Source organism: Peromyscus maniculatus, chromosome 8 (assembly GCF_049852395.1).
Source record: "Peromyscus maniculatus bairdii isolate BWxNUB_F1_BW_parent chromosome 8, HU_Pman_BW_mat_3.1, whole genome shotgun sequence".
Taxonomy (NCBI): domain Eukaryota; kingdom Metazoa; phylum Chordata; class Mammalia; order Rodentia; family Cricetidae; genus Peromyscus; species Peromyscus maniculatus.
This window is the reverse complement of record NC_134859.1, coordinates 43056532-43084085: the sequence shown is the minus strand read 5'-3', so window position 1 is coordinate 43084085 and position 27554 is coordinate 43056532. Positions and strand designations below refer to the sequence as shown.

At 43.1% G+C, this 27554-nt stretch overlaps 1 protein-coding gene across 1 annotated transcript; it reads right to left on the bottom strand.

The window, feature by feature from the left end:
- Positions 1 to 584: 584 nt before the first annotated feature.
- On the bottom strand, positions 585 to 21147 carry LOC102927905 (zinc finger protein 39-like). The gene is made up of 5 exons (XM_042284067.2): positions 20818 to 21147; positions 18890 to 19113; positions 10216 to 10342; positions 6369 to 6461; positions 585 to 5206 (listed from the first exon to the last, which is right to left on the bottom strand). The coding sequence occupies exons 2-5, from the start codon at positions 18902 to 18904 to the stop codon at positions 3795 to 3797; spliced, it is 1647 nt and encodes a 548-aa protein (XP_042140001.1). The 5' UTR covers positions 18905 to 19113; positions 20818 to 21147; the 3' UTR covers positions 585 to 3794.
- Between the last annotated feature and the right edge of the window lie 6407 nt (positions 21148 to 27554).

Here is a 27554-nt window from a genome sequence, read left to right as displayed (position 1 = left end):
GGCTGATATGTAAAATTAAATTAAATTATAAAATAAAATTTAAAAAAAGAAAAGAAAAAAAATTTAAAAAGTAAAAAATAAAAAAAAAATTGGAAGATTGATCTCACTTAATTATAATAAGTACAGCTGAGATAAATCTCTGAATCGTAACCAGAAGAGACGAAAGCCAAATTGCACTTTGGCAAAGTGTAAGATGGTGTTGTGTAGTCAAAGAATATTCTATTGCAGCCTCCTACCAAATTATTAGTATGTACTTGTAAACTGTGACTCTCACTACTATGTTGACTGTTTACTAATTCTAGGTAGCATTCACAGTATCTACTTTAGACATGTCATGTTGAGAGTTGAAACTGGTTCTATTCTTTTAAGCAAACATGAGAGACTACTGAAAAGGAACTTATTCTGAGACTTTCTCTCAGAGGAGGGAAACACGCACCATTTGTTTGCTTGTTTGTTTTTTCCAGAGCTGAGGACCGAACCCAGGGCCTTGCGCTTGCTAGGCAAGTGCTCTACCACTGAGCCAAATCCCCAAAACCCTCACGTACCATTTGTTCACAAAGTTCTAAATCAATTCACAAGATAGCTGTGAAAAATATCTTTATTCATGTTTTTCTACCCTGATATTTATTCTCTTAGAAACACTGGCTTACTTTAAGACATCACCATCTGAGAAAAACACAAACATCCATACTTAGCAGATAGTTGGTGACAATCACCATATACACTTATATGTTAAAAGATTAAGAAAATACAAACTAGAGACTTACCAGATGTAAACAGGTTAGGATAGTATTTAATGTAGAAAACCTTAATGAAATCACAATAACCATTACAATAAGTTTATTTCCTGCATGTCCCTGCATACAGAGAACATCTGTTAATGTGATAAAATCATATGCACAAACCTTACATACATCAGGGTATGTTGTGCCTGATGTGTATCAGTACCTTCTGAATTAAAACATTCCCATCCTGGAGGAAGGCTCCTTAAGACTAGGAAATAAACCCCTAAGTCTCATGAAGCCCAGAAAAATGTATAAATTCACGAGGCCCATTCCCATGTGTAAAAGCGGGAAGGGCTGCTGGGAGGGAGGGAGGGAGACTGCCTAACCCTATGCGACCCACTTTGTTTCAGCTTTCAGGAGTCCTCCCCAGGCTGGGGTCTTTTCAGTGATGCAGCTGCGGAATCGCTCCTGATCACTCCTGTGCTTGTTAGGCCACCTCTCACCCATACTCCTGAAACCTCCACAAACTCACTGATGGGACTGCAGTTGGACAGAACTGTGTATTCAGTCTGTTGTCAGTGCCCTATCCGGGCCGAGCACTTATCTGTCCGTACCTCCTCAGGAAAGGACAACAGTCCTTCAGTTCAGTGGCATTCCTGGTATCCACTAGTGTCAACTGCATCTCTCAAACTGTGGTGTGACAAACACAGATGTCCTCAAATGTAGACCAAACCACTGCATCAGGCACCATTAAAAATAGTTACCATCTGGCATATTCAACAATCTTTTTTTTTTTTTTTTTTTTTTTGAGACAAGGTCTCATTATGTAGCCCTGCTGGCCTGGAACTCCATGTAGATCAGGCCGACCTCAAACTTACAGATATCTGACTGCTACCTTCTGGATTCTGGGATTTAAGACACATGCCACCACACCCAGCTCAAAAAAGAATTTTAATACTATAATTAACACTTCTTAGAAACGGACAATTTCATTTTATGAATGATTTCCGATGCATAAAAATGTGTATGGATATACATATGTTTCACACATGAAACATACTTTTGTATCTCCTTAATGAAATGCTGGTGCCAGGTAAGGCATTTAGAATTTACTGAAATTTCATGTTTCTTTTTCTCCATAAAATGGTGTGAAAATACAAAGGTAACAAGAAGGGCCCTCTCCTGGGTGAATATTCTAGTATGAAAGGTCCCCTGTCTAAAATACTTTTAAAATGGGTTACAATGATTTTGCATTATGTTGCAAAAAGGTTCTATCACTCATACAAACAAGAGATTTATAAACACATATAAAACCTCTGCTCTCTCCAATGAAGCATGTCTGTAAATCAGTGTCCTTCCCTACACCACTTCTCTCCACAGATAATCTTATCTGCTTTCAGACCGTGAGTACAAATCCAGGGATAATGTACTGCAGGAATTGGGGGGTTGAGGCAGGAAAGAAAAGAATCATCACAAATGTTAAAATTCCTATAGAGCTCTGGCCATGTTCTCTCCATAACACTACACATACAGGCTGCCAGTCTTCGAGCAAAAAGGTAAATCTTAGCACACGAGACCTCTGCTAACAGGACTTCTCACAATGACATTTTCCATATCCATAACCATTCTAGATATGCTTTCCCACGTTAACAGCATTCCATCTCTAATGAATTCTCCAATGTGGAGGTCAACTTCCTATAAAAGTGCTGTCCACATCCATTGCATTAATGTACTTCCAGCCCATGAGCTAGCCAGAGTGTTTCCATTTGGTAAAAGTCTTGTCCACATAACCACTCTTGTGGTTTCTCAGCAGTGAGAGGTTTTCTGATGCGCACACATGTCTGTTATACTTACCTAGGTGGGAGCATGTTTAGTTGTGTGAGCTCTTGCACACAGCCCAAGAATATGAGATATTTTCTACATTCTTTACATTCACAGGTTTTTTTCAGTTTTTATATTCGCAGGGTTTTGTGTTCATGTGGTTCTCCAGTGGAGGTAGGTGTCCATCTTACAGAACCAAGGTTTTGCACATCTTGAATTGATATGGCTTATCCTATGTGTCTTCTTTGGTATGCAGCGAAGGATTCCTCACATTCAGAGGGCTCCTCACCTAATGACTGCTGAGATCTGATATCTGGGAACAGGTTTCTCCACACACTGCACCAAACAGTTACTTGGCTGTGTATGTCTGACGTGCAGTGAGTTGTGTCTGCTGCTGAGAGCTCCTCCCCTTTGCATTTCTGAGCACTCTGATGTACAGTTTTGGAAATGTTTCCTAGTCCTTACATCAGAAGGCCTCTCAACTGTGAGGCTTCTCTAATGTGTAGACAGCTCTGACATGTGGCAGGTGACTGTTTTATAGATTGCACTGATAAGTACCTCAACTGTGAGATTTCTCTAATGTGTAGACAGCTCTGACATGTGGTAGGTGACCATTTTATAGATTGCACTGATAAGTATCTCTCAACTGTGAGATTTCTCTAATGTGTAGACAGCTCTGACATGTGGCAAGTGACCGTTCTATAGATTGCACTGATAAGTATCTCTCAACTCTCAATTCTGTGAGACACATGGAGAGGTGACAAACGTCTGAAATGCTTTCCTACATTCCTTATATTCACAAGCCTTCTCAGCTGTGTGAACTCAAATTCACAGAGATGGACTTCTGACTAACGGCTTTCCACATAACTACACTCACAGGGCTTCTCATCAGTGTGAATTCTCCAGTCTTACTGAGGACTGATTATTTCCAGACCTTACATTCAGAGGGTTTCTCACCTGTAAGAGTTTTCTAACAACTCAAGTCTGGCATCTGGCAGAAGTCTTTGGACATATCCCACACTGGTACCTACCAGTGTTTGGGGTTCACTAATTACGAGATGTGACATAAGACTGACAATTGCTCCAGCCTTTACATCCACAGGGATCTTCACCTCTGAACTCTCCGAGGTTCAGGGAGCGATGACAAACGACTTTTCCTACATTCTTTATGAACCTAGGGTTTCTCACCTGTGCAAGCTCTATGATGTCTGTAGAGGTTTGTCTTCTGTTAGAAGGCTTCCCCAGATTTCATGCATGAGGTTTCTCACTCAAGTGAGTTTTTTGATGTATAGTGAGATATGACTTGACACTAAATGATTTCCTACATTCTTTACATTCAAAGGGTTTCTCACCTGTGTGAATCTTCTCATGTGTAGAGAGATTTGACTTCTGGTTAAAACGTTTTCCGCATACATTACACTCATATGGTTTCTCGCCTGTGTGAATTCTCTGATGCACGATGAGCCCTGACTTGATACTGAAAGTTTTCCTGCACTCTTTACATTCGTAGGGCTTCTCACCTGTGTGAACTCTCTGATGTATAGTTAGGTCACACCTCCTTTTAAAGGCATTCCCACATATGTTACACTCATAGGGTTTTTCGCCTGTGTGAGTTTTCTGATGTACACTGAGATTTGACTTTACACTGAATAGTTTCTTACATTCTTTACACTCATATGGCTTCTCACCAGTGTGAGTTCTGTAGTGTAAGTAGAGATTTTGTGTGTGCCTAAAGGCTTTCCCACATACTTTACATTGATAGGTTCTCCCACATCTGTGACGCCTACGAGGTTGGTTGCTTATTTTTGCAGATGTATTGCATTCATGGGGTTTTTTACCTGTGTGAGGTCTCTGGTGCACACTGAAATTTAACTTTGGGCATAATTTTTTCACACAATTACTCTCCTTACTTGAGAAGACACTCTGATTAACCCTCTGTTTTGGCACCTGACACACGCATTTCTCATCGTCCTTACATCCACAGGGCTTTTCCCATGAATTCAGAGTGCTCTGAAGGTTTATAAGGCCTGGTTTTGTATTGAATGTGGGTTCACAATCAGTACATTTATCATATTTGTTTTTTATGCATGTTTTAAAATGCTGAGTATGGTTACACTTGTCAGAGAATGATTTCTTACACAAGTTACAATCAAAAGTGTCTTCCCTTATGTGAGGCCCCTCTTGGGCACTAGGACCTAACTTACCAAAGGCTTTCCCGTATTCCTTTAACTTACTTGGATTATCTCCCAAAGGAAATACCTTAGGTGTCCACACAGTGTTCCCATTGAAGGCTCCATCGTGTTGACTATACAGAAAGTGCCGTTGCCCACTTTCAACACTGTGATCCAGACGAAGAGGCTCAGGAGGTCTGCATGACATCTTGGCTGCAGTAAGGTGATCAAGTTCCTGTATAGGCTGCATGTCACTGGGTTCACCGGGGAGATACACATTTTCCCATATATCAAGCATCTCAGATCTCATTTTAGAAGAGTTCCTATTCTTAATAGCCAGGTGTAAAACATGGTTGGAACTCATATTAAATCTTTTCCCAAATTTGATCCTCTTCTCAGCTGAAGAGTTGTCAGTGATTACCAGGTGGTTTAAATGTCTCTTTTGATTGTCCCAACTGGTCTTGTTCAGGCTCTTCACATTCTCCATAGCTGAAAGGAAATAAAAGTTGCCCTACATGAACAACACAGAAGTCATTCTGATAGAATTCTAACACAAAAGTGAAGAAGTAGCCCCTCCATGAAATAATATTGTAAAACAGGGTCTGGAGAGTTGACTCAGAGGCTAAAAGCACTTGCTGCTCTTGTAGACCTTGCCCTGGGTTACAATTTCATAGCAAATCCGCACAAATCTGTTGACTTAGAGTGAGCTCCACAATGAAAAAGGTCCAAGGCTAACTAGATATTACAATTTCCTCATCAAACAGGAGCCTTTAAACAGGCCTTGGTTCATCTGGGCTCCATGCCTATGATCTCCTGGATAACATACCACCCCTTGGGTCTATCCTACTAGGAAGTCTTTGCAGATGCTCCTTAAATTACATAAATTCTGGTATCTTGATATGCACTATTTGATTCTGACATCTTTTTACATATTTGAATTCCACAGGTGAGTGCCTGAAACCTATGTTTTCAATATTAACATAGAACTACTAATGCCACTTTGGAACTTCTCATGAAAACATAACCACTCTGAAGACTAGAGTTCCTATCAAATTGTGAGCTATGTACCAAATTGGTAAGTCTCAAAATTAATCTGATACGAATTTTAAAACAATCTCCTTAAAACTGCTTTAGCTTTAGAACCATCCTATGTTTTTCACTCATTTATTCAACTAAGAAAACATATTTTTGTGGTTATTCTTTCAATGCCAAAGATTTCGTGTCTCAACTCAGCAGAAGCTCTTTAAACAAGGCAAATGTGGGGTCACCACTGTTGGTCCTACATAGTAGACCACTGTCTATGAGGAATCAAATAAAAAGTGATAAATGCATTAATAAAGCCACGAATAAATGCTTGCAATGAAGCATCACATAAACACAGAGGGAAAGGGACAATGAGGTTTAGAGTAACTACTTAACGAAATGTTCAAGAAGAGCGAGCAGAACTTGCTAGATTACAAAATACACAGCAAAACCAGGAAAGGCGGGTACACCTGGAAGGGAGAGCCTCCCTTGGACACAAGACAGCAAGCATCTGATTACGAAGTTAGTCTCTGGAAGATGGCAGAATTGAGTGAAAAGAACTTCACACTCCCACCACCTGATGACAGTTCACTAGCCTGGACCCCCTGCCTCGGGCGCATTCACTGACCTGGGAGCCTTTGGTTTGGGGCATCTTCTTCCTTCCATGGCCCAGCTCCCTGCTCCAACTTCAGGATCAACTCAGGTTTGGCATCACACTGATCTAGTAATAGGAAACAGTGTGCAAATTGTAACCCCAGACACAAAATACTGGTTTCAGACTCCGAGCAATGATTGGACCAATATGAACACTCTATGAGAACATGGCATTTATTTTTTTTTTTTTTTTTTTTTTTTTTTTTTTTTTTTGGTTTTTTCAAGACAGGGTTTCTCTGTGTAGCTTTGCGCCTTTCCTGGAACTCACTTGGTAGCCCAGGCTGGCCTCGAACTCACAGAGATCCGCCTGGCTCTGCCTCCCGAGTGCTGGGATTAAAGGCGTGCGCCACCACCGCCCGGCGAACATGGCATTTATAACCAATGTTGAGGACATTAAAATAAAAGCAATACATACAGAATAAAAGGGTTATTCTGACTGACCACCTGGATCAAGGGGGAAAAAAGCAAGTAAAAAATTTTTACAATGCATTGAATCAACAAAAGTCTAAAGCTCCTCAGACAAAAGATGCAGGAGTTGGCAAGATCAGATGAGTGACCAGTGAGCTCTGAACCTCCCTTCCCCCGTACGACCCCGCCCCCCACGTCCCCAATACAACAGGAAGCAGAGGAAAGCAGGAGAAAAACAATGTATAAGAATTTCATACAGGGCTGGAGAAATGGCTTAGAGGTTAAGAGTCCCGACTGCTCTTCCAGAGGTCCTGAGTTCAATTCCCAGCAACCACATGGTGGCTCACAACCATCTGTAATAAGGTCTGGTGCCCTCTTCTGGTCATACATGCTGTATACATAATAAATAAATCTTTAAAAAAAATAAATAAAAATTAAAAAAAAAAAAGAATTTCATACAAACGAACAGCAACAGAGCAACAACAGAAAGAGTTCCTTTCTTTTAAAGATAAAATCATCTTTTGGTGTCTTGGGTTCAGTTCCCGTCTCTGCTACTCTAGTCTTGGTATTACCAGATCAGCTCACTCCACTAGTCAGGGAAGAAGAGCTGACTGGAGAGAAGCCTTTTCTTGGAACACCAGGGGACGAAGCCCAGAAGGGCGTCTCCTAGGCAGCTCTCCAAGCGAGCTGAACAGTCTGTGGCCATAGCCAGAGAGGGACTTGGTACACAAACAGGAAGGCACACATGTCAGCGAGGACTGTCTGCCCAGTCAAAGCCTCACTTACTTTCCATCAGTCACAACCGTCTCTGTCAGGCCACAAGGGACAGGCCCCCTTCTGACCCCTAGGGGAACATGACTGCTGAGTCACCCAGAATCCACCAAGACCCGGGAGAGGAAAAGTCTGTTAGAAACTTTGAAACTGTGCTGGGCTGTACTGCATCTTCAGGAGTGAGAGCAGACAGTTGTCCTCAAAATGCCCTGGGACTGTTAAAGCGGCCAGTACTGCCCTGAGAGGAGTTACACCGGGTATCAACTGGGAGTCAGTTCTTCTGCTCAAGGCAACCAGGGCAGCTAGTTCATCAAACTACCAATTCTCAAAGTCTTTGCTTCTTATGGGGGACGGGGGAAAGGACATTCGAGGTGCTTACAGTAATCTAACGCACTTATCATTAACATAAACAGCGCTTACAAAGATTCCACAGCTTAACACCTGCCCAGTACCACAAGGAAAGTTCAATTCCCCACATCTGTGTCCATACTACACAAGTGATTCATATGTTCACAGTAATCAATACCAATAACATTCTGAAACAGTTATCAATTTTAATTAAAAGAATAAATGGCTAGTTGTGGTGGGTAGTTGTGGTGGCACACACCTTTAATCCCAGCACTTGGGAGGCCGACAGGTGGATTTCTAGGATCAAGACCAGCCTGGTCTACAGAGTGAGTTCCAGGACAGCCATGGCTACATAGAGAAACCCTGTCTCTAAAAACAAAAGCAAAAACCAACCAACCAAACAAAAAGAATAAAAGAACAGACAATCAAGAAAACCTAACCTCAAAACATACTCGGAAGAGACAGTTACCAAAACAGCTTGCACAGGCAGGAAGGAAAAGCACAGAATATAACTACGTAACAGAAAAACCAAAGGTCAATGTACAGGGTCACAGCCAGCCAATCCCCACCAGGCAACAAGAACAGCGTTTGGAAGGAAGATCTATCTCAATGTCCGGGAAGCTGGAGAACCTTGTGATGGAGAAAGGTGTTAAGTCTGCCTCCCACCATGCAAGGAAGTCAGGTCAACACTGAAATTCTAAAACCAATATGGAAAACACATAAGGATATAACCTAGGCAAAGGTGAACTTAGACCCGACACCAAAAGCACAGTCGACAGAGCAGCACTGAAAACTGGAATTCTCGGGGCTGGAGAGACGGCTCAGGGGTTAAAAGCACTTCCTGAACTTGCAGAAGAACTGGGCTCAGTTCCCAGCACCCAGATACAGAGACTCACAATGGCCTGTAACTCCAGCTCCAGGGGAGAAGCCCTCTTCTGGCCTCCACTGCTCCTGTACTCACATGTACAAACCCATACACATTCACACACACACACACACACACACACACACACACACACACACACACACACATACACCACACACACACACACACACACACACACACACACACACACACACACTACACGTAACATTACAAACGCTGGTGAGGACACACAGAAGGAAAGTCTATGTTCCTAGAGATGTAATTAACAGGCACTATGAGAAACAGCATGGTGCTTACTAAAATACTGGGAAGTGAACTGCCACATAACACAACACAACCCCTGGAAAACACACACACACACACACACACACACACACACACACACACACACACACATCCAGAGGAAATCCACCTCAGTGTTTTGACGAGAACTCTGTGCACACAGTTACTGCAGCATCGTATACTGAAGAGATGATATGGAATCTACTTTAGTGTCCACCCTCAGATGTGTGCTAACTACAGAGAGGATGACCTCATCCAGCTTGGAAAAGGCCCTGAATTTTCTCTCACGGGACCATGGATGTAACTGACAGATACTTGTATTAAGTGAGGAAGATCAAGCTAAAAGAAACACTGCATATTACTGCATATTCACACTTATGGCTGGAAGCTACTGTTAACCTGAACACAAAGAAAGAACATCTGGCTTCCAGAGCCTAGGAATGGTGTAAGGGACAGAGGGAAGGAGAGAAGATGGTCCATAGATGCAGGGAAACAGCTGGATGGGAGACATAACTCCCACTGCTCTATAGCACACAAAAACTAAATACTGTTGGCAACAATTACTTGAAAGTAAGAGGGAGGGCTTTAGGGGTTGGAGAGATGACTCAGTGGGTAGGAGCACTTGGTTTTCTTGCAGAGGACTTGAAGTTGGTTCCTAGCACACGCATAGCAGTTCACAACTGTCCTTAACTCCAGTTCCAGAGATCTGACATCATCTTCTGATCTCACTGGGCACCAGGCACACATGGTGCACACCATGTGCAATCAGACAAAATATTCATACACATTAAATAAATAGAAAGCAAATAAGAAGGAGGCTTTTAAATGATCTCAATAGAAAGAAATGATAAATCTAAGTTTACAGACTTATAAAACACTGACCATTATGTACAGCACACAAGTACGGAAATGACAACTTTCATTATAAATATGTCCAGTTACTATGTGTCAGTGAAAGCTAGGTGGGCAGAGGCTTACCAAGCATGTGCAAGACTCTAGGTTTGGCCACTAGCTCAGGAAAAACAAAACAAAAACCCAATCCAACAACCACCACTCTTTGAAGTGGCTCCTGTATTTACAAAAAAGGAATGTGCTGCTAACAGGATTACTGTAGCCTTCTACTCACTCAAGGACAGCAGGCTGCTGTAGGTCTCCAGCATCACGTCCCTGTAGAGCTTCCTCTGAGCATCATCCAGGTCCTGCCACTCCTCCCAGGTGAAGTCCACAGAGACATCCTCAAATGACACCAACCCCTGTAATGAAACAACATCCCTCAGCCCAAGCCTTCAGCCTTGGGCAAGAAACAGGAATATGGGAGGTCAAGAATATGGGAGGTCAGGAATATGGGAGGTCAGGAATATGGGAGGTCACTCCCCTCCACAAGCATCTCTTCCGTGAGATGTACCTTACAGGCATTCTTTATTAAGGAAGAAGAAAAACAAAAACCTACAAACACCTTGCCTGCTCACTAGCTTGATGAATGACTGAGGTAATAAACATGTATATATAATGGATATTCCTTTGGCTTTCACTTAAACACATGCCCAACTCCAACCAGAAGAGCTGCTAGTACCCACAAAGAAATACACATCGCCAGTGTCCTATGAAGAAGGGGAAACTGGCCAGGTGTGTTGATGCACACCTTTAGTCCAACCCCCTAAGAGGAAGAAAAAGGAGGACCTCTGAGTTTGAGGCAAGTCTGGTCTACATAGGGAGTAAACTAAATTGGGATAAATGACAGTCACTATGATGGGGAGGAGTTACACCCGATCTTAGACATGCTTGTCTAAAGTTTCTTCTATCAAATGCATGGACGCCTAACAGGCAATTGGACAAACAAGATCTTACAACACATTTTTACAGGAACATAAAGAATTAAAATTTTCAGTGGTATCTTACTTCATCAAACTGAGTGAAATGGCGTTAAAGTAACTTAGGACTCTAAACAAAGAATCAGAAATACATTCCACGACCAAGGAAAAGATGCAGATGCTGAGAACTGCAGAAGACTTGAAAATTTATTCTGGGAAAACAGGAAAGTTCAGTATTAGATAATATACTAAGAGCATGGTGGCTCTTACCTGTAATTCTAGCACTTGGAACGTTAAGGCAAGAGGACCTGAAGTTCAAGGCCATCTCCAGCTATACAAGCAGTTCATGGGCATCCCAGGATACTTTGTTTTAAAAAGTTCCCCCCTCTCTCTCTCTTCCTCCCTCCCTCCCTCCCCCCCCCCCTTCTCTCTCTCTCTCTCACACACACACACGTAGCATGAATCTTAGAAGTTCTTTTTAATAAGATAAAACCCAGAGCCAGGTATTGGGGTGAAATGCTGGAAGATCAGAGAAGCAGAACAAGTCACAGCCCCCTCACCTCGACAATTCCTCAGCTGATCCTGTTTCCTCAGACTGGAAGCCTCTGAGTCCTCATCCAGAATGAATCTCAGCTGAACTGCTGCTCAGAAGCCTAAAAGCTTAACCAGCCTAGTTCCTGGTCCTCACGCCTTATATACCTTTCTGCCATCACTTCCTGGGATTAAAGGCTCTCGTTACCACGCCTGGCTGTTTCCAGTGTGGCCTTGAACTCACAGAGATCCAGGTGGATCCCTGCCTCTGGAATGCTAGGATTAAAGGCTTGTGTGCTACCATTTTCTGGCCTCTATATCTAGTGGCTGTTCTGTTCTCTGACCCCACATAAGTTTATTAGGGTATACATATTTTGGGGAATACAATATTGCCACACACACACACACACACACATACACACACACACAGATGTATGTACAAACATTTCAACATAAATATATATCTATGGAAAAACTACATGGCCAATCCATGAGCATAGGAATTCTTTCAATCTTACATTTTCTTACTCAATTTCTTTAATATCTGGAAGTCTTCATTATAGAGCTTTTTAACCTCATAATTTAGAATTGTTACATTATTAGATTTGCTAAATTTATATTGTAAATGTGACTGACTTCTTTCTCTGTACAACTGTTGCTAGTTTATGGAACATCTCTTGAGTTTTATATGCTGATTTTGTATTCCTGACATCCTGTTGGAAGTGTTATCATTTCTGAGAATCTTCTGGTGGAGTCCTTAGGGTGAAAGGTGTAAGATCACACCACCTGCAAATGAAGGTGATTCGATTTCTGCCCTTCCCATTGGTATTCCTTGTATTTCCTTCCCTTGCCCTGGACAACACTTCCAGCACTGTACAGTTTGAACAGCCTTGTCTTGTTAGTGATGTTAAGGGAAATGCTTCAGCACTTCACATTTAGTATAACAGTGACTAGGAGTTTGTCAAAATATAGGCACAGGCAAAACTGTCTGAAAAAGACTTCAAAAGCCCAGGAGTCTATTACAAGAATTGACAAGTAAGACAGCATGGAGTTAGAAATACTTTGCCAGCTATACATCTAACAGTAGATTAGCATATATAATTCACAAAGAACTCAAAAAAGTAAATACTAAAGTACTAAACTAAAGTCACAAATAATCCAACTGATAAAATGGCCAGAACCAAACAGATCCTCCTCAAATGAGGAAGTAGATATGCTCAGTAGGTAGATGAAAACAATGCTCACTGTCATCAGCTACCAAGAAAATGCAAATAAAAGCTACACTGGCATCCCAATTTCACCATTACAACAGTTATCAATTAAAAACAAACAAGTGGAGCCCAGTGGTGGTGGCACATGCCTTTAATCCCAGCACCTGGGAGACAGAGGCAGGCGGATCTCTGTGAGTTCGAGGCCAGCCTGGTCTATAAAGCGAGTTCCAGGATAGGCTCCAAAGCTACACAGAGAAACCCTGTCTCGAAAAACCAACCAACAAACAAATTGAAAAAACAAAAACAAAACAAACCAAAAAACAAGTTGCTGAGGATGTGAGAAAACAGGAATTCTTATATATCACTTATACATCTTATACACCTGTAGAAATCAATATTAAAGTTCCTCAAAATACTAAAAATCAAACTACCATGTGATTCAGCTATTCCACTCCTGGAAATATACTCAAAAAGATCTGAGCCAGCCATTTACAGAGACGTCCAATCATCATGTTTAATGTTGGTGATATTCACTTTAGTCAGAAATGGAACCAGCTAAGTGTCCATCAACAGATGAGAAAATGTGATAAAAACACAACAGAATTTTATTAAGCCACAAAGAATGAAATGAGAACACCAGTTAGGAAAATTGGTGGACCTAGAGGTAACTATTACGTTGAATTAAAGCAGAATCAGAAAGACCAGCGCCATCTATGGATCTAGACTCCAGTGCTCACCATATGTGCATATATATGTAGGTGCACTGAAAGAGGGGGAAACTGACGGGAGAGTGAAGAGGAATCAAGGGGGCACAGTAGCACACAGGCGGCATTTGAAGGGGACCCACTTGAGGGGGAGGAGAGCGGCCAGGAGAGACATGGCACTTCACATGGTAAAACAAGAACAAACTAAATGTCCTGGGCACAGAGGGGACACACGCATGAACATGTAACAGCTGGAGCTGTTGCTACCAAAGCGCCAGCCACCACACCTGACATCCTAAATGCAGGAAGAGGCATCAGTTAAAGAATATCATTCTAGCTGACAGCAGGCACCGTGAACCCTGAGGCCGGGTCAGTGAGCATCTCAACAAATGCTATGAATAACTACACTATATACACATATAGAGTGTATAAGAACTGAGGAATTACAAGCTAGAACTACTCTGCCTTTTTTTTTTTTTTTTTTTTAAGAAAAAAGGCCTTTCTAAAAGAAACTGTAGGGGAAAGACTCCATTAATATAAAGCCTTGACTGGACAGACGCCTCAGTGCATAAAGTACACATGTCATGAGATCAGGAAGACCTGAGTTCAAATCCCAAATCCATGTAAAACTGGCATGGAAGCAGATGTCTGTGACATCAGTGCCCTACAATAAGACGGGAGGCAACAACAGGAGAATCTCAAAGGTTAGTTAGCCTCGCATGTAATGGCAAACAACAAAGAGACTGTCTCAAACAAGGCAGAGGGCCAGCCAACCTCTCAGGCTGTTCTCTGACCTCTACATCTAAGTCACGGGGCTCACACACTTGAATATACTCACTTCCGTGCATACAAATCCACGTACAAATGTACGAGCACACATCATACATACACATACACACACACACATATACATATATATATATATATATATATATATATATATATATATACATAATACACATAAAAGGTTTGAAAATTGTGAACTCTCAATTGAAAACATTGGAAACTCAATGATAAGTAGGGCAAAACAGGTGGTGTAACACATATGTGACTAGAGAATTTACTGTTATGTAATGTCAGAACAAATAACCCACAGTCAAAACCAAATATTTTATAAATTTAACATAATACACAGACCCCCAGATCTATAAATCTCAGCCTACAGATCACAAGCTATGTATGTAGTTACCCAAAGAAAGACTGAGCCCTCTGCAGAGATCCTGGGCATGAATCTCTACTCACCTAAGCCTTTGGGCCTTGTGTATGGTCTCTATGCTCACAGTGGCAGGCATTTGTGGGGGCAGGCTTGGATCATGTGCCATCAGCTTGACCCGATATGCAGGAGACTAAAGCAGCCAATGGTGGTCAATGACATGCATATAAGTGAATCCTAAGAAATGCTAAAAATATTGGGTAGGAGGAGATTCACTTGCTAACTGGCTGTGGTTATCGTCAGGCACTGTTGCCTAAACAAAGAGCTAATGACACAGGCCTCCAAGGATGGAAGACAGCCAGGAGTTTCTACAAGGTGACTCTCTTGGACCTCACTCTGCTCCTGGTCTCTTGTTGACTATAGTGAATCCTCTCCTAGGCATACGTTGTAACCATGAGTACAATGACATCTCTGAAGTCTCTCTTTTTTCCTAGGTACTACGGAACCTGTAGATGAGTGGGGGAGCCTCAAAACTTGTTGGTAGTGACCAACAATTTCCTTAGGGGAAACTGGACATTTAACATCAGGAAACAGCACAGAAGTCAGCGCACAGAGGCGCAGAGGACCAAGCTGCCAACAGCCAGGGGAAAAGGTAGAAATCTTCATGAATGCAGCGACACTGAAAATGGCCAGCCTGGAGGTAAACACACTCTGTTCAACTTTCAAGCTCTTTAAAAAGCAATGAGCATTTCACACAGGGGGGAAACGTGGTCTGGTGGGCTGCTAGCACTTCAGAAGAAAGTCTTTAGCGATCATGACACAGAACAGGACAGGAAGAAGCCCGCCTGTGTTACTACAAAGCCGGCACACCACAGGAAGTAGTGTGAAGCCCCTTAAAGGGAAAGCACAACTTTAGAAGGAAAACTATGACGTAACCACCGATGAGTGACAGCTAATGAGCAACAGGCTCACAGCCGCATCTGCCACTGCGCCTGTAACTCACTTGATCTATTTTAGGAATTTTTCCTAAAGACTTGGCGATGGCTTCCCTGGTAAATGAGCTGGCTGGCAAGCGTGTCAAACATGAGCCGGATCCCCGGACCCCACGTGGTGGAAGAGCTGGATCTCACAAGTTGTTTTCTGACCTACACACACACACACACACACACACACACCACAAATAAATGTTAAAATGATGTTAGAAGTTGAAGGGATGGCTCAGTGGTTAAGAGCACCTGTTGCTCTTACAAAGGACCTGGGTTCAGTTCCTAGCACCTAGCATATGGTGGTTCACAATTACTTCTAACTTCAATTCCAGGGGCTCTGACTCTGACACGCACATTGTACATACCTACATGCAGGCAAACACTCATACTTACAAAATAAACCTTTAGAATTCTAAAAGTAAGGTAATTGTGAGTAATAATAATAAGGCAGCAGTACAAAGCGGCACACAGGAAGTCTGGGCCTAGGGCAGACAGAGGAAGGAGCTGATATGAAGACAGGAGGTGTACGGTCAGCAAGTCTTAGCGGGCTTGTATGTAACAGCAGTGTTTGCCAGGAGACACAAACAGGAACAAACAGAACCTACAACTTTTCAGGTCAGAAGCGAGTCAGGAGGACTGGCAGGTTTCCTAAGGCCAGAAGCAGACCATCCCCCAGGCTTCCTAGTGCTTCAGGACAGTCGGGATCACCAGCCTCACCACACTCTGCCTCCTTTCTGAGTATACCTCGGGGCAAAAAGCTCAACACTGTCCAGGCTGAAGACAGACCCACAAGCTCCACAGAACCAGACCTGTGACTCCTGGGAGAAGCACGGCCCTTCTGCAGCCAAGACTTCTAGGCCAGCAGAGCACAAGGTGAGAAAGCCAAGTGTGCCCATCCCAGCACTCCAAGTCCTTTGCGGAGGTCACCTTTTGGTGACATCTTCACTCCTTCCAGTATTTACAGAGGTATGCCAGCATTCCGGTCCCCTAAATGACTTTGGCCTCAGTTTTCCAATCATGTTCCTTCCAGGCTTCCTGACCGTGAACCCAAACCACTGTGTAGGCCAGTGTGGGTAAGAGTGTGTGGTGTTCTTCTCATCTTTCCCTGCTGATTCCTACACTCCGGCTTCTGCCTATGAAGAAACTATCAGGCAATGCACTGATCCGAGTCAAATGCACATACAGCCAGGTAGAGCCAACACTGTGGGAATGGCAGTCTAGCTCTGCATCGTGTGTCTCTACGATGGTCCCATATTCTATATCAGGGCAGGAGCTTCAGGAAGGTGGAGACCAGGGCAAAACCTGTGAATTCTAAGAGCCTGGGCTCACGTCATGCTTGCTGCCTGTGAAGTGAGGTGATCCATTAAAAGTCATGTGTTGTCTGAGCTAAAAACTGATGATTTTGTGTGGTCTGCCAACTAGACCGACCGGCACACTGACATAAACATACAAAAGCAAAAATATGTAATATTCAGATCCATGCTCCTGTTTTTACTGTGCTCTGTGTGCCTTTCTCAGGACTCCCACACTAATGGTATCCCACTAACTTCTGTTTTCCCCCACTTACTCCCCAGGCCTGCATTGCACCCACTTGCTAGCAGTACAGCTCATCAGCACTCAGGCCTCACCACTGAGGAACAGACCCCTCCAGCCTAGCAGAGACGGACAGTTCCAGTGTGAGCAAGAAAGTAGATACTCGTCTTTAGGCAGCCACACTTCCTCACCATCCACAGCATCACATGCTGCCCCTGGACCAAGAATGAACAACTAACAAAGCCAGCAGGAACTGCAACTCCTAACATTAGACCTCAGGGAGCCAAGGACAGGGAGGGAAGAAGAAAGTCCAGAGAAAGAAAAGAAAAGAAAAGAAAAGAAGAGAAGAGAAGAGAAGAGAAGAGAGGAGAAGAGAAGAGAAGAGAAGAGAAAGAAGGAAAGAAAGAGAAAGGAAGGAAGGAAGGAAGGAAGGAAGGAAAGAAGAAAGAAAGAAAGAAAGAAAGAAAGAAAGAAAGAAAGAAAGAAAGAAAGAAAGAAAGAAAGAAAGAAAGAAAGAAAGAAAGAAAGATGAATTCCCCCTTTTAGTGTAGGATAAAGGCCATTTGGTAGACTGTTATCAATACCATATAAGGAAAGAATGGAGGATCTGATTTTCACTTTGACAAGGGAAGCTTGAGGTGCCTTTGCATAGCTACCCAGGCGTCAGACTTAGGATCTGAAAGCTGAGCAAAAGGTACAAGTTACAGAGAAGTAGTTGAGAAAGGCAAGCCAGGGAGGCCTGAAGTCTGCAGTGGGGTGGAAGGGACGCAGAGCTGAACACAAGGATAATCTCATGTGAAGTTCCAGCAGGGTCATGACAGAAACTGAAAGGGGGGTCGAGGATAACACGTGTAAGACCAGAGTCCTGGCCCCCAGAACCCACATTAAAGCCAGGCAGGTGTAGCGGCAGCCTGTAACCCCGTACTTGGGAGGCAGAGACAAAGGATCCCTAGGGCAAGCTGGCTGGTTAGACCAGCCAGAGTCCATCAACTCAGTGAGAGACAGACACTGCCACATAAATAAAAAAAGAGTGATGAAGGAAGATACCCAACATCAACTCGGGTCTCCACAGGCATACACCCACTCATGCATTCTCATGCACATTTGCCCACATCTACAAACATTCACACACACACACACACACACACACACACACACACACACACACACACACGAGAAAAAAAAAACTTGAAATGGAAGAATTTGCACATGAAGATCTCTGATAGTAATTTCAAATGTGGCAGAAGTTTCATGTAAGGCAGCTAGAGAATTGTGCTGGCATTTGACTATAATTTAAAATTCTGATGAAACCCATGTGTCTGAGTACCAGAGAATCCTGAAAACTGTGAATGCTCTGCTCGGCTCTGGATTGGGAGTGAAGCATTGTACATATCATTGTGCATGTGTCTATGAAGCCTGTTGAGATGTCGCAGGCCATGAGAATTGATCATATCCTCTTCCTGAGGTCAATCCAAACTCTATAACAAATGACACAGGACCAGAAAAACTAGTGATGCCAGGTGGTGGTGACATATGCCTTTAATCCCCAACACCAGTGAGGCAGGAGGCAGGTGAATCTCTCTGAATTTGAGGCAAGCCTGGTCTACAGAGCTAGTTCCAGGACAGCCAAGGCTACACAAAAAAAACCCTGTCTTGAACCCCACCCCTCCAAAAAAGAAAGAAAAAAACCAGTGGCACAGTTCAAATGACTCTAAAGCCTTTATAACATGGTTCTGTCTACATTATGATCTTATTATATCTGTGCATGTCTGTCTTATGTTTGTTTTTCCATTCCAATTTTAATTAAGGAACTCTCACAAAGCTCTTAAACCACAATGTAAAGGGAGGTCGGGAATAATCGCACCACTTACCACAACCGTGCTCATTTTCCTCGCTCTCTAAGGCACACGGAGCACCTTGCAATCGCAGCTGGAAGAGAAGGCGAACAGAGGTGAACCGGCATTTGCTGTGCCTTGATTGTGGATTCCGACGTGCAAAGATTGCTACATACTTGCTGAAGGAAAAAGCTAGAAAACAGCAAAAAAGCCTCCCGTGTGGAACCAGTCTTTTACACTGGAGAACTGCCACAATAGATCTAAAGGGAAGAACACAATGAATTAGAGATTAAACTTCTGGCTTACCCATAGGTCAGTGTGATTTGCTGCTTGCTTAGTGACTACATCATGAAGACATACTGCAATGTTTTAAGGATGGGTGTTTAATGATGCAGTCAAAGAAATTGCAGAAAACCCTCGGGCAGGATTTTCTACTTTCCTGTCAAAGCAGAGGCACCACACAGGATCCCATCTCCATCTCTTGGTTTACATATTTAAGTTTCACAGACAAAATGCTCCGTACAGTCTAAACATTTTGGCCCAGGACTGTCTCTGTAAATGAACATGACCCATATTTCCTGCAGTACCTTCCAAGTACTGTTTAACCAGAGCCTGCCTATGATGTCCATGCCTTGGGGGGGGGGTTCCCTCCCACGATGCTCTCTAGCTTTGTCTCTGCATGTGCTCTGGCCAGCAGGGCCTCAATGGGACAAAAGTACAGTTTCCAAATGAGGTTTCCCATGCCGTCCTGCTAGGGTTATAGTTCTGTGTTACCATGTCCTGTTAATAACATCCATTTTAAAACATCATCGAGGCTTCTCAAGAAACTAAAAGTAAAACTACCACAGGATCCAGGAATGACAGTTTTGAATGTTTCCACAAGAACCGAAATCACACTGTACAAAACAGCTCACTCCACTGCGCACTACTGTACTATGGGTTTTTCCTCTGGGCTAACATTATTCTCCCATCTCCATCTTGCATCCCCATCTGGAGCTCCCCGCAGGCATGGACACCATAGGCAGGCTCTGGTTAAACAGTACTTGGAAGGTACTGCAGGAAATATGGGTCATGTTCATTTACAGAGACAGTCCTGGGCCAAAATGTTTAGACTGTACGGAGCATTTTGTCTGTGAAACTTAAAATTGACAAAGATTGACCAGGGGGCCATAATAATGAAATAAGGCAAATAACCCAGGTCTGCAGTAGTGGTGAGGGAGCTGTTACACTCTAAAGTAGAAGAGGAGGGGCGTTACAGACCTTCATCTGGGATTCCAACCATTACCGCCCAGGGCAACCTCTCTCACCTTGCTAGTGATCTAGAGTATGCAGGAGATGAAAAATTAACTGAACATGGAGCTTGATGAGGTGGCTTCCATGAGGTCACTATCCATAATGGGGTGGGACTTGGTGGTCTGGTGTGTGTGTGTGTGTGTGTGTGTGTGTGTGTGTGTGTGTGTGTAGCATCCTCTCTACATAAGTAAGCCCAATAAACTCACTGGATCACCAAGTTGGACCATGATGAAGTCTTTCCTTTAGTCATTCCTAAGTGCCCATCTGAGGTGAATAGACATTTGTGTATGTCTCCCCAGTAAAAGTCTGTGCAACTACTGTGCACTCTCCATAGAAGCCAACACTTGTAAGAGCCTTCTAGATGAAGGAGAGGGCAGGAGATGCCCCTGCCCAGGCTCACCCCACACCTCAGGCTGCTCTAGGCCCCAGGGCTGTCACTGCTAGACAATGGGACACCAGACACAACAGTTGTGGCACCGGGGTCAGGAAGAGGAGGAGAAGGGGTACGGCTCAGGACTAGTCTCCCTGCAGCATCAGGGACGGGGGAGGCTCGGCCACGTCAGGACCGGGGGCGACAGAGGCGCAGCTCAGCCCAGCACGGGGCTCCCAGATCGCACCGTGTGCACACCGCAGAGCACCCGCCCCGGCCGGCAGAAACCGGCTGCACTCACCAGAAGGCAGGCGTCTGACTACCTCTAGATGTCATAACAGCCTGGCGCAGGACTGTGTTTGCGATCCAACCCCCCGCGGAAACCGGAAGCAAGATGGCGGCTCCGGAAACAGACCGGAAGTGCGCGGAGGCCGTCCTGATCTCAGAGCGTGTGAAACTGTCTTAGGTTCTTGGACAGTTTAGGGCATCCCGGTCGCCAGCGACATCGCTGCATTTTGGAATACATCAAAGCTCTAAAAGTGCATGCTTTGTGAGGCTAAACCCAGAAACAACTGCTTTATGCAAACAAAACAAAACTTCAGCTGGGTGGGCATGGTGGCACACACCTTTAATCCCAGCATCAAAGAGACAGGTGAGCAGATCTCTGAGTTTCAGGACAGCCTGGTCTACATAGAGAGACCCTATTTCATCACACACACACACACACACACACACACACACACACACACACACACACACACACACACACACACACACACACAATCTTGTGGAGCTAGAGACATGGCTCCGTGGTTAAGAGCACTGGTTGCTCTTCTAGCGGATCTGAGTTCAACTTCCAGCACCTACATGGCAGCTCACAACCAGCCCCGAGGATCCAGAATCCTCTCTGGACTCTCTATGGGCATTGCACACATGTGCACAGACCTACAGGCAGGCAAAACCCTCATACACATAAAATAAACTATAATTGTTAGGTAGCCAGAATAGCTAGATAGGCATTCCATCAGGTCTTTTGTGGATGGACGCACCTTAAGTTAAGGAAAACCAAAGTACCACAACTGCCCTTAGAATTCAAACCACCACATGAAAAGAGGGAAGCATGGATTCAATCGCCCCTTCTCAAAATTTAAAATTCTTCCCGAAAGAAAGAAGAGAATAGCCGCTCATTGAGGCCCTTTAAGGGAAGGCTGTTTCCTATATATATAATTTTCTTCAAATATTTTCACATTTAAAAAAATAATAAGTAGAGGACCTGAGCCATACCTTAGGCTCTGGGTAGAAGTGTGGTATTTTAAACTGCTTCAAGGATTATAAAACCAAAGACACAGGCTGGGTGTGGTGGCCCACATCTTTAGTTCAAGCACTGACGAAGTGGAGGCAGGCAGAAATCCGTGAGTTCCAGGCCAGCCTGGTTTGTATAAAAAAATTTCAGTACAGCCAAGATATACAGAAAGACCTTGTCTCAAAAGACAATAAATAAAACATCAAAGACACACGATTGCCCCATTCTTACAAATTAATCCAAATAAGCTTGTCAATCTTGTGGATAGAAATCTCTTGGGGAAGTTGTCCCAGAAACTTCAGTGTGTGGTATAAAAGCCTATTTTCTAAAGGAGTCTTTGGTCCATGCTCACTCTCACCCTTGACAATGTTTCACCTTGTTCTGTAATAACTATGTCCTGTACTATGCAATGTTTTATTTGATCTCACTAGATGGAGAACAATGCCTGAGGAACTGAAGGAGAACCAGAGTGACTTCCTAGAAGTACATTCTTGGTTAAAACCTTTCCTACTGATTTTGCTCCTGACTGAACCCAGTTTCACACGTGCCCTTCAGTTAAAAAAAAATAGCCTCTCCCATGCTTTCAATAACTTTGGCCTTGCCTACTCCAAAAGGTACTCGAGATCTTTGTTGTTGTTGGTTGACAGGGTTTCTCTGTGTAGTTTTGGTGCCTGTCCTGGATCTTGCTCTGTAGACCAGGCCTGGCCTTGAACTCACAGAGATCCACCTGGCTCTGCTTCCGAGTGCTGGGATTAAAGGCGTGCACCACCGCCATCCGGCCTATGGTTGTTGTTGTTTATAAGACTAATTTATTTTTATTCTAGGTGTATAAGTGTTTTGCCTGTATGTATGTAAATGTACCATATGAAGATAACACTGAACTGATCTTCCAATCTCCACAGGACTAATAAATAGGCTTGCGCCCTGCCCTATGATTATAGGCATTTGCCACTATACTTGGCTTAACTTTGCTTCTTAGAAAATATTTTATTATAGAAAAATATACATACCTATGTCAATAAACACATAAAACTAAACAATATAATAGACTTTTCACAGCTTCGCCAACTACTCATTAGGCACCTTTAAACTTTCTTCATTGCTTTAACCCACTCTCCACCCCATCAGCCCATACATGCTTGTTTTTAGTTCTTTTGTTTGTATAGTCAGACGTGCGTACATTGAAATGTACACTTTTGGAAAGTGGTTTCATCAATTATGTGTGTAGGGGGTTTGCATTGCATAAGGGTATCTGAGGAGGCTGGAGGCGTCCATTTGAGTTTCTCCCTGCCCCCAGAGCTGGAGTTATCGGCTCCTATGAGCAACTCAGTGTGGGTGCTGGGAATTGAACTCAGGTCCTTGGGAAGAACAGCAGTGTTCTTAACTGCCAAGCCATCTCTCCAGCAGCAAACTTTCTTTCTTTTATTTACATCTATGTGTGTGTGTGTGTGTGTGTGTGTGTGTGTGTGTGTGTGCCTGCTTGTCTCTATGTGCACCTCTTGTGCAGTGCCCACAGGAGGGGGTACTGGATCCCTTAGAACTGGAGTTACAGGCAATTGTGAGCCCCTGAATATGGGAACCAAACCTGGGTTCTCCATCAAGAGTGGTGAGTGCTCTTAGCCACTGAATCACTTCTTAGTCTCAAAGCTACAATTTTTTAAATTTTTTATTTACTTATTTTTTAGACAGGGTCTCTCTATTATTTAGCTCTGGATATCCTGATACTCCCTATATAGATCAGGCTGGCTTTGAACTCACAGAGATCCACCTGCCTCTGCCTCCCAAATGCTGGGATTAAAGTGTGTGCCATCACTCCTGGCTTATGAAGCCACAATTAAATGTACACTTTTTTTTTTTAAATTTATATGTATGAGTGTTTTGTCCTGCATGTATGTCTGTGCACCAGTGCATGCCTGGTACTTTCAGAGGCCAGAAAAGAATGTTACACCCCCTGGAACTGGGGTTATAGACAGTTTTGAGCCACCCACCGTGTGTGTTCTGAGAACCGACCTGGATCCTCAGAAAGAGCAGTCAGTGCTCTTAACCACGGAGCAATCTCTCCAGCTCCTTAAACGTACACCTTTGACAAACAAATACCTCCATAGATTCTTCATTTGTTTTAATATTTTATACTTTGCCAGCATGGGAGGCACAGAGGTCCTTGTGCTCACAGATAAGCACTAAGGGAACCAGAAATGTTAAACACATAGGGCTGTTCCTTCAAAGAGAAAGAGGCATAACCTGTAATCTGCCCAGAAGGCTGGGAGTGGATGTGCTTAGTAGCCTGGTGATGTTTGCACTATCTGGTGGCACCACACTGGATCCTCCCCCAGACCCTTATCCTGAGCTTGTCAACCTAAATAGAATTTATCTTCATGGAAGGTGTCACATGTAGTCAATCTATAGAATCCATCCTTATGGAAAATGTCACATGTACTTTACAAAGTAGTCATATCTTAGCTTTATTGTGCACATGGAACTGAGTTTATTATCACCAGAAAAGTTTTCACCAAATTGTGCTATGCTTAAATGTGCCTAAAATAAACTACTCAGGGTCAGAGTCCTGAAGTTTGAACCAACACCGACTTCTGAGTCATGTTGAACTGAATTACTTTGCCTCCCACCAATTGTTATTCTGCTGGCCATGGTGGTCACAGAGACCCCTTCACTCTAGAACATGTTCTCTTGTTCCTACCCAGGGAGTTGTTTTCCAACTCCATCTCCTGGATAGTGAGATTATGAGCATGAATTACCATTGGGGTTTTACGCTGTGCTAGAAATCTAATTGAGGACATTGTGCATGCAATGAAATAGGAAAGCATTCCATCAGCTGAGCTACATCTCTACCCCATTACTTTCTGACACTGAGAAATACTCAAGGTTCATTTTACATTTTCTTTCCCAGACCTAGAATTTGCTATTTTCCCTAGAACCTGTTTCCCTTTGATGAAGATAAATCTAGCAGTCTGTCTGACTTTCTGCACAGATTCACTGACATAGTGAATTCACTGACATAGTCAGTGAATCAGTTGATTCTGCCCACTGTAACCCAGAACCACAGGTTCATTGCAGTGTGCTGCGTTTGCACACTTGTACTTGTGTGGACTACAGAGGAGACTACACCAGTTTCCTACAGTGCATTTACTGGATGGAGTTCATGGTAGTTTCAGCATTGCTAACATTGTTGTAAGAGGCCCTATCTACCAATAAGAGTACAAGTTTGTGTTCGGCTCTTGAGTCTAAATACATTCACTCTGAGCCTCTTTTGTTAGGTCACTAAGTCGGGACTGTACACATCATCTCTGCTTCTGTAATGTTGTGTAAAACATTTCTAATACTTTGGTTTGCTTGTTATTTTATGCAATCATTTGAATTCTGCTTAATATCCCAATGGAGTTTTGGTTTTTAAAGATGATTGTGTTTATTTTTGGATTTTTGCAGTTTGACTATCTTGTGGCTTTATGAAGTTTTGTTTATTTGGTTTGTAGGCAAGCTCAGTTCATGAGGCTGGATGTCTCCATCTGGCACTGAAAGGCTGGAGGATTCCTGGAGAGGGAGAGCCACTGGTCTCCAGTCTCTGTTGGAATCCTAAAGATGTTGGTCCTTGTATCATTGAAGGAATGCTGCAGCATCAGAATAGATGAACCCACCAGCAAGAGTTAGGATAAGCAGGCAAAAAGCAGTCCCCTTCTTTCATGTCCTTTTACCAGAAGGCACTACCCAGATTCAGGATGGGTCTTCCATTTTCAAATAATCTGAGAAAACTCAATTCAAGTTTCTTAAACATTAAGAAAATAAAAGCGCCCAGAGCTTGTTGTTGACTCTAGATGCAGTCAAATTGACAAACGAGCTTAACTACCACACTGGACCATGGTCACTTACATTGAGCTACAGAAGAAACCTTTATCTCCCATGATATGGAAGCTATTTCTTTTTCATTTCTTTTGTAATTACCTTGTTGCTGCTGCTGATTCCTTCACTGTTATTATAACCTGTTTTTTTTTGAGTTTCTGGTGTAGACTGATGAGCAGTGGTTCATTAAGAACTCTCCAGGCCTTCAGCACCAGATTGGGATGGCTGAAGACTGACAGGTAATGGACCGGCAGCACTTGTCAATCATAATACAAAATAATTGTATTATTTATCTCTCATTTCATGGGAGATAAAGGTTTCTTCTGGAGCTAATGTAAGTGTCCATGGTCTAGTGTGATGGCTAAGCTTGTCTGTCAACTCCACCGTGCCTAGAATCAACTACAACAAGCTCTGGGCACTCGTATTTCCTTTAGGTACCTGTTATGGGGAGGCACTGCTTTGGCTCTTGTTGCCCCGAATTAGGATTCCACATATCCAATGTCTGCTTAAGCAGGACTGCCATGGCCTTCACTTAGGCAAAGTTTTCTTCAAATGTATACTGTTCCCTTGACAGCTCCTCCAACCCTCATGTTCTGACCACAGGACTCTAGTTCCAAGCCTGCCCCCCTTCAGTGCTTTGCTTTTTATTCTAAGTGTTCTTAAATACACGTTTAGAGACGTTCTATCAGTGAGGTTTAATACTCTGTATCTACTTTGCTTTTAAGTCTGAAATACCACTTTGAACTGTAATCTACTACTCTTTGAAACAATTAAAAAAAAAAATCTGGCTATGTTGTTTCTCCTACATGCCTCGCCATTTTTCTGTTAAGTCTGCACATAAAATAGTATTTGTCTATGATGACTATCATAGCAGGTCTATTATGGGGAGTTTGGCAGGGGTGGTGGCAGGGATGCTTAACTCAAACTGATGAGTCTAGGATACAAATGTGTGTGTGAGTTTGTATGTCTGTGTGTGTGTGTGTGTACACATGCGTGCATGTGTGAGGAAGGAGGTGTATGGGTTGAGAGTGACTCCTTACACAGGCCTCAAACTCATAATACTGCCAATCCCTCCAAAGTGCTTGAATTTTGCACAAGCATGATTGCTTATATTGGTTTGTAACTTGGTACTATTTTTTCCCCGTTTTTCGAGACAAGGTTTCTCTTTGTAGCCTTGGCTGTCCTGGAACTCACAGAGATCTGCCTGCTTCTGCTTGAGTGCAGATTAAAGTCATGTACCACCACTGCCCAGAGGTAACTATTTTTATGTAATAAGATAAACACAATTCTGTAAATAAATGCCCCTTCCCCTGCAAAAAGAAAAATCCCTTAGTTCTCATACCAGCTATTTCAGTGGCTCTACACAGCATCACTGAAATGGGTTTTTATAGTTTTTATATACTCATAATTCATGGGATCCCACTGACAAAGGATTATTTGGAACCTGAAGGTCTCCCCGCTTCAGTGTACAACAGAAGACTCACTTCTTCCATGTCTCCACTTGTCTTTTTGGCACATTCTAAGAGCTGTCACGGACCTTTCCCAGGATGTCAACAGGCAGAGCTGGCTCACATGCAAAGCATAAAATACGGATGAAAATACTGATCACAAGTAATTACTAGAAATACACACAGTAGAGCTAAATCCCTAAATCAGTATGTAGGACTGGGAACAAAATCAAATCCAACTTTGGTAAAGTAGGAAATGCTGGAGTATAGCTCAACATTCTGCTGCAGGCTCCTAGCAACTTGGAAGAAGGAAAACGAATTCACCGAAATGCTTAGAAGATAGATCTTTCTCACATTTCAGGTTACATGGCAAGTACTTTAATTTCAGCACATCACATTGAGACAGGCTATTTTGTAATGGAGATTAAAGAACCT